The 7,898-nt window shown below is 44.0% G+C and overlaps 1 protein-coding gene across 3 annotated transcripts in view; it reads right to left on the bottom strand.

The window, feature by feature from the left end:
• ptpn6 (protein tyrosine phosphatase non-receptor type 6) overlaps positions 1-7,520 on the bottom strand; it is a 20,984-nt gene extending 13,464 nt beyond the window's left edge. Inside the window, exons 1-4 of one of the 3 annotated variants that reach the window (XM_080540305.1) lie at positions 4,973-5,254; positions 4,522-4,546; positions 2,269-2,391; positions 1,274-1,468 (exon numbers count right to left, since the gene is read on the bottom strand). In XM_080540305.1, the coding sequence (XP_080396431.1) occupies positions 1,274-1,468; positions 2,269-2,391; positions 4,522-4,529 (326 nt within the window). In that variant the 5' untranslated portion in view covers positions 4,530-4,546; positions 4,973-5,254. Of the gene's footprint in view, positions 1-1,273; positions 1,469-2,268; positions 2,392-4,521; positions 4,605-4,972; positions 5,255-7,323 lie in introns of those variants that run through there. The other 2 variants (XM_080540303.1, XM_080540304.1) reach the window with 2 other exon arrangements.
• Positions 7,521-7,898: the final 378 nt, after the last annotated feature.

Below are 7,898 nucleotides of genomic sequence, written 5' to 3'. Positions count from 1 at the left end.
TTTAGCACAAAGAACTGTTTCATCTGACTTCTTCTCCTTTAGCAAAAATAGAGAGATAAAGATAGGAGAGGTGTGGCGGGGCGGTGAATCAGAATTACAAACTACAAATCATGTCGTCTATCACTGTAGGACTGGGTACTGAGAAAGAGAGAGAGATAGAGAGATGAGGAAGACTGAAAAACAGTGGTGCGTTTAGAGGTTATGAGAGAGGAAGACAAGATGGGTCTGGTCACTGTTTTCAAATGTGTCAAAACTTCAAGTTTCCAACCGCAGTTAGAAAGGGAAGTTAAACAACTGACAGAGAGAGAAGAGGGGGGAGGGAGGGAGGGGCAGTAAGGGTAGAGCATGAGTGATTTATACACACACACACGCACACGCGCACGTGCACACACACACACACACGTACACACACACACACACACCACAGAGACCAATGTACCTAAATAAGGCCATTAGATTACCCTTGCATGGCTGACTAGAAACTAACAAACTGGTAATGGCATGGCATACAAACAGAATAGCCTTCTCCACCTTGGATACACTTCCCTCAAAGGTAAAGGTGGATATACAGTATATAACAGATATAAATTACAATAAAATGGGCTTGGACCCCAGAGGGTTAACAATACTATCTTTGGTTCAGACTACATTATCTAGGACACGGACATCCCTAGGCATACCTACATACATACATACATACATACATACATACAGACAGACAGACAGGCTAGTTTTACTGTGGTTCTGTAAGGTTGACCGTGGGTGTTCCCATGGACTGAATCATTCTCAGAGAGACAGTTACACACAGACGGAGTGGTTTAAGGTCAATCAGAGCTAGCGTCTCTAGTGTCTCAGCTAGCTTGCGACAGCTATTCTCAATTCAATTGAAAGGTGAAAGGTGAGACACAGAGACACAGTCATCTAGAAGAGGGTGCAAAGAGGGTTGTTTTGATCGTTTTTGGGCTAGACATGAGAATGTGGGAGGTTAGGATAGACCCAGACAGAGGGTAGAGGGAGAGGGGGGTGAATGGTAAGTTGTTAGGTTAGGAGGGGAGAGAGTAGAAGGTGAGGATATACTGTACCCAAACACAACAAACCAAACACACTATACCCAAACACACAGCAGTAAATATTGTGTAGTGATGATGTTAGCGCTAAATGGTTAGAGATGATGTGTATGATGAGTAAAAGGGTTAGGGATCAGAAGTTAGGAGTCATGAGGTATGAGGTTATGATTTTAGTCAGAGGGTTTGGAAGGTGAGAGCACACAGACCTCTCTGTGGTGGGGTCGGAGCAGTTGAGCGGGTACTTCAGCTCAATGATGGTGCCGTCTCGGTCCTGCAGGATGCCGTTCTCGGCGGTGTAGTACTCCACCAGCTCAGACAGCGTGGCGAACTTCTCCCCTCCGTACAGGTCGTAGTAGTCCCCCGTGTTCTGGATACGGATGTGGGTCACCACCTCTGACACCCTGGACCACAGGGGGACAGGGAGCAGGGGACAGTCAGTGCCATAGTCTTCTTTTTTTTTGTAATCAATTATTTATTTCAAAACAGTACACATGAAAAATTCACAATTATCACACCAAACAAAATAAGTGTCCGTCCTGACTTTTCTTTCTTTATCTTACCCCCCCCCACTATAAACACACGAGTAACCCCCCCCCCATGGCGATAACATCCCTTCCACCCCCCCCCCATAGTTCTTCATTACACTATATTTGGTATATCATAAAATCATAACAGTACAATATTTACAGGTTACATCCACATACAACACAGTTTACGAACACAGTGAGTCACTCCATCAGTGCCATAGTCTCCTGAGAGGTGAATTATAATTTAGCCTGTGCTTGCACAGCAAAAGAGAACCACTCTACAGGAAAAAAAACATCTTGTTTCAAACGGTGCCGCTGCTACTGTCGGGCCTTCTACATCGAAAATATTATGTGTATTTGAGTTGTGAATTGTTTTAAAGCAGTGCTGGAACTTGGCTTTTATTCTCCAACTGTCGGAGGGGGAGAGAGAGCAAACGAGAGAGAGAGAGAGAGAGAGAGAGAGAGAGAGAGAGAGAGAGAGAGAGAGAGAGAGAGAGAGAGAAAGAGAGAGAAGGATATAGAGAAACAGATTGAGAAAAAGAGAGGGCCGATAAGAGTTCCTCTACCTGACGGAGAGAGAGAGAGAGAGAGAGAGAGAGAGAGAGAGAGAGAGAGAGAGAGAGAGAGAGAGAGATGAGAAAGAGAGAGAAGGATATAGAGAGACCATCCTCTACCTGACGGAGAGAGAGAAGTCTCCCTGGTTCTTCCGGCTGGGCCGGGCCAGGAAGCTGCCATGGACACCTCGACTCTTCAACACCGCCTCCGCATCCAGACCCGAAATATCTCTGTGGAACCACCTGGAGACATACACACACACACACACACACACATTATACACACATTGATTATAGACACGTACACCAGTCGTGACGTTAGAATTATAAGGTTCTATCTCCGTTTTTGTCAAAATTGTAAATATTTTTACATAATCTGATCCATTAGGTGTTTATTAATGCCTGTGTGATGTTATTTCTAAAATGTTGACATTTTTGAGTTAGTAATTCATAAAATACAAAGGTTCCATCTCACAGAACATAATGGAATGTAAAAACTTTGACGCTCAATATCTCTGAACTACCCTAAACGGAGATAGAACCTATCTCACACAGTTACATACACACAAAAAAACATATACTTGTACAGACACAGTGATTACACACAAACTAATACACATTAATAATCCAATTATACAAACACTCTCACACACATACTATATGGATACATACATACATATACTTGAACACATATACACATAGTACACCTGTGATAGCACAGAAACGTCAAACATTATGCAGCCTTGTATCACATACTCATACACATACAAGCATACCTGGTCATTTACAACCAGACACAAATAGTAATTATCTAGGGCCTACCTCAGCCATATCTACACTGAGTGTTACATCATTGATATACACTGTATAGTCCCACTCAGCAGGTATATGAGATTATATACTGTACATCTACTAAATCAGATATGAAACCAAGCCTAAACCTCATTATGGGGCGGCTGTGTCTCAGGAGGTAGAGCCGCCGTCTAATGATCGCAAGGTTGGCAGATCGGCGGTTTGAGCCCCGGCTGGCCACATGTCGAAGTGTCCTTGGGCAAGACACTGAACCCCAAAATTGCTCCCAGTGAGCGGGCCGGCGCCTTACATGGTAGCTTGCCACCATTGGTGTGTGAATGTGTGTGTGAATGGGTGAATGAGAGGCCGTTGTAAAGCGCTTTGGATAAAGGCGCTATATAAGTGCAGTCCATTTACCATTTCATGCATCCCATTATCAAGTCATCAATAAAACGCATCTGTTGGTGAAGGTGTGGACTCCAGCATTATGATTTAAATGAATGTTTTAAATAGTTTCGGGGCAAAAACATTTCACAATAACAGAAATGTATAGGCCTGCTTAGAGAAATAGAATACACCTACGCACAAACCCACATAGAAGGCCGCAACACAACCACTCAGCTCTTTAGATAGATTGACTCACAGTATACATATTTAGACTATACTGCTCAAGCTTAATCTTGCAGTAGATACAATATAGTAATAAAGGCTGGTGGAGGTATAAATCGGAAGATGTGGGTCATGGTAATGCATTGTGTCCTCCAATCCCTACCTCTACCAGCCTTCCCTGGTAGAAGGCTACAAACCCAATAACACACCTCAGAGTCAAAAGCGACCGGTCATTCTTCCTCAATTCAACTGAATGGAGAATGATAACCGGGGCGGCTGTGGCGCAGGAGGTAGAGCCGCCGTCCAATGATAGCAAGGTTGGCAGATCGGCAGTTCGAGTCCCGGCTGGCCACATGTCGAAGTGTCCTTGGGCAAGACACTGACTGAACCCCAAATTACTCCCAGTGAGCGGGCCGGCCGGCGCCTTGCATGGTAGCTTGCCGCCATTGGTGTGTGAATGTGTGTGTGAATGTGTGTGTGAATGAGAGGCCGTTGTAAAGCGCTTTGGATAAAGGCATAGCTATATAAGTGCAGTCCATTTTCCATTTACCATTTAACTGACACAGTAGTCTGATGTATTCATTGATAGATTCCTATTCATTTTTGTCTGTCTTGGTTCTATCAAACGGATCAATAGATCCAGGTTCTATTATGAAATAGATACAAAGTTTGATAAACAAACCAATCAGATGATCAAGAGAGTCAGAGATCGTGTCAGAATAATACAGACAAACTACTACTAAAAGTACAATATTGGCACAGCATGTCTAAAAGGAAGATGCATAATGCCCCCCCCCAAACTCAGATGACAGAGCACAGCCAGACAGAGAACTGTGACAGATGGTTAGAGAAAGAAAGAGAAGGAGGAAAAGAAAGAGAGAAGTTGACAACACGCATTAGGCAAAGGAGGATCAAGACCAAGAGTTGAGCAACGGAATAAGAAGTTGTCCTTAGAACGGCAACAGAACTCACCGAACCATTTTTCCGCCTTCACCTTCTTCTCCGCCCCAAAGAAAAGTAAACAGGATTGTGAGGTATACTTCTAGTTCTAATAATGCACACACTCAAGGCTATCAGATATGTCATCAATGCTAACGCGCCGACAAATACAGAACAATCAATCCATTCACATGATCTTTCTAAGATTGGAATACTTTGTCAGTTAAAGTAGTCAATTCATCTCATGTGTAATTTCTATTAAACTCCTTTTCTTTCAGTGTCTGACTCTGATAGCATCCCTCCATCCCTGACCCTTATTTCTCTCTGGTTCTATCGCTTGACACCCCCATAGTCAAAGACCACCCCTTCTCTTCCTCCTTCTCTTCCTCTTTTCCCTCCCACACCACCCATCTGTTTATCTATCAGTCTTTCCCCATCATCTCTCTCTGTCACTCCCAATTAGTAGATAAGTAAACATCCTTACTGTTCTCAGCTCCTTCTGAAAACACAAGTGACAATTTCACTGACAGGGGTTGTATATGACTTGCCCCTCTCTCTGTCCCTCCCCTCGTTTCTCTCTCTTTCTCTCAGCTGTCACTCTCTCGCTCCTTCCTTCCTTTTTGTGGCTCCTTACACAAAAGAGAGAAAGCGAGACAGACAGGAACAAAAATAGCTGACAGGCCGGAATTCCTCTCAGATAGACAATACTTTTTAAAATATCAACACGACTAAAAACACTTTCGTATTCATCTCCAACTAAACAAATATCCATTGACACCTCTCGCTGTCCCCCCCTGACACATCTCTCTCTCTCTCTCTTTCACAATATCACATCTCTCTATCTCTTCAGGATGCTTCGTTGCCCCACTCTTCTTATGCAGTGCCGACACACGCTAGCACAGGTGCAGATGCAGACAACAGCTGCATATGAACACTCTTCCTCTATGAAATCATAACACCGAGAGAGAGAGCACTTTCTAAAGGTCAACAAAGGAACTACACACAGTCTGCTATAACAGGAATGAATATCAATTTTAGCCTATTGCTGGTTCAGCTCTTCATACAACCTCATACAGACGCCCCTGTCCTCTTTCTCTTTCACCGTCTCGGTTTTTCCCTTTCAACACACCTGTCCACCATTCCTAACCTTTTTCTCTTTGTCTGTCTGTTCTCCACTGTCTGTGTGTGTATGTGTGTGTGTGTGTGTGTGTGTGTGTGTGTGTGTGTTTGTGTGTGTGTGTGTGTGTGTGTGTGTGTCTGATGCACAAAGGTCAAGTTTGCATTACACTTCCTTATTTGCGAGGTGCGACCTTCCCCCCTGTATAGTGTGTCACCATCTGCTTTTAAACGGTTTCCAGCCGTGAGTTCATAAAAAACTAAATATACAAACTAACAACTAACCAAAAAAAACCCACACAGACCACAGCTCGAGACAGGGTAAAAGAACTGCAAATAACTATAATGGTCCAGATATAAAAGCTTAACATGATGGGTGAGGTGGTGGGCTGGGTTGCATGGACTTCACATGCCCCACAGCACGTCTGCTAAGGCTTGACAAGAAAACTACATTTCCCACAAGGTACCAGCAACCAGCTAGCTGCTCTAGATACGGAAGACACAGCATAGCATTGAAAGCAAGCTTTAGTTTACAGCCAGAAACAGAACTACGGTGTCTGTTCAAGTTGTTGCTGCTTCAAGAAGATTAATTAATGAACGTAGTGACGCCAAAATGTCTCTGAAAGTAACTATTGTAAGATAGTGAACAAGAATATCTTCCAGGGCAACACTTTGACTTGCAAATCATATTCCTCTTGCATGGATGATGATATGGTTGATTTGAATTTATGTAAAACACATTGGATTACTAGCCAGTGCCAGTTTAATTTGTTCTATTTGAAATTGATTGAACTATACAGCACAGTATGTATCAGTACAGACTTACTACACACACACACACACACACACACACACACACACACACGCACGCACACACACACACACACACACACACACACACACACACACACACACACACACACACACACACACCCTGCAGACATCAACAGTACTGCAGGTACTGCAGGTGTTGTTCAGCTCTCAGAGCAGTGGTGGTTAACACCACATTTCACTGTGCGCACACGCACACAACCCTAACCCCCCCCGCGCGCGCGCGCACCACACTCACACAAACACACAAAAACACACGCACACACCAGCCTATAGCAGTTTTAGGTTGTTGGGTTCTCTTCCCCTTTTACACCTGTGATGATGTCACATCCTGACAAGAGTCAGTTACTTCAGCCCTCTCAGACATCACACTGTTGTTTACAGTGTCACATGCTCCTGCTTATTACTGAGTCTAGCAATGTATAAGCCTGTCCTAGGAAAGACAAGAAGAAATACTCCCAAGTAGTAAACCTTAGTGTGGTGTCATGCCCAGTGGTGTAGTCTACGTGATACGCAGGACTACGCCGTATACCCACTAGGAAAGGCCAAGGATATTTATTTTTATGGTGTTCCGAAATGAACGATATGAGGCTGGGAGGGGAAAATCACAGTATACCCACTAGAAAACACTAGACTCCACCACTGGTCATGCCCACCTCCTTTCCCAATATAATGGCCATCAACAGGTGAGAGGACAGGGCAACACGTAGGTCTCTACCAGGCTGATCTCTACTCACGTAGGTCTCTACCAGGCTGATCTCTACTCAGGCCTCCATAAACATAATTCAAGGTCAGCTTCCTACCCCTAATGGTTGGTGAGAGTTGGCAACTACCATGACTACCATCTCAGGTCAGCAAGAGGAAAAAGTAATGATAGAAGACACTTACCCACAAGACATTACACGCCCTCTCGCACAGGGGTGTGACTCCACCAGCAACTAATCCACATACACTACGAGAACAGCAGTCGTCGAAAGCAGTCTCGAGTTTCCAAGTTAATCTAGTACGTAACCTATCTTCCTTCCTACAGTCTCAATCTCTCTCTGCTTTTCCTCCTCTCTCTTTTTTCTGTTGGGTTATGACAAGATACAGAATCAGCAGGCTCTGTTACCCTCCCTGTCTTCTCTCCCGCCCTGTAATTTACCCCAATTTTCTTAATTACCCTCTGTCTGTGTCTGAGAAAATAAGCCTGTTCCCGTTTCTGCCCCTCCTTCTCTCTCTCTCTCCCTCTACTCCACTCTTCCTCACTCCAACTGTTCAACAGGCCACCTCTTCTGTGCAAATCGAAAACAAATCTTTGCCCTTATGTAAATGTGTGAACAAAGGTGAGAGCTATTTGCTATCTACAGACTCTCTCTGCTATGTCTCCTGTATGTGTACAGTGTGTATTCTATCAGTTCTACTGTTTACTCACAAGCCAGACAGGCAGTTGTGGTATATTTTCACACACACACACACACACA

This window comes from Nansenia antarctica (assembly GCF_963989245.1).
Source record: "Nansenia antarctica genome assembly, chromosome: 10".
In the NCBI taxonomy this organism is placed as follows: Eukaryota; Metazoa; Chordata; class Actinopteri; order Argentiniformes; family Microstomatidae; genus Nansenia; species Nansenia antarctica.
Note: the sequence above shows the minus strand (reverse complement) of the source record. Positions and strands in the feature narration are given on the sequence as shown.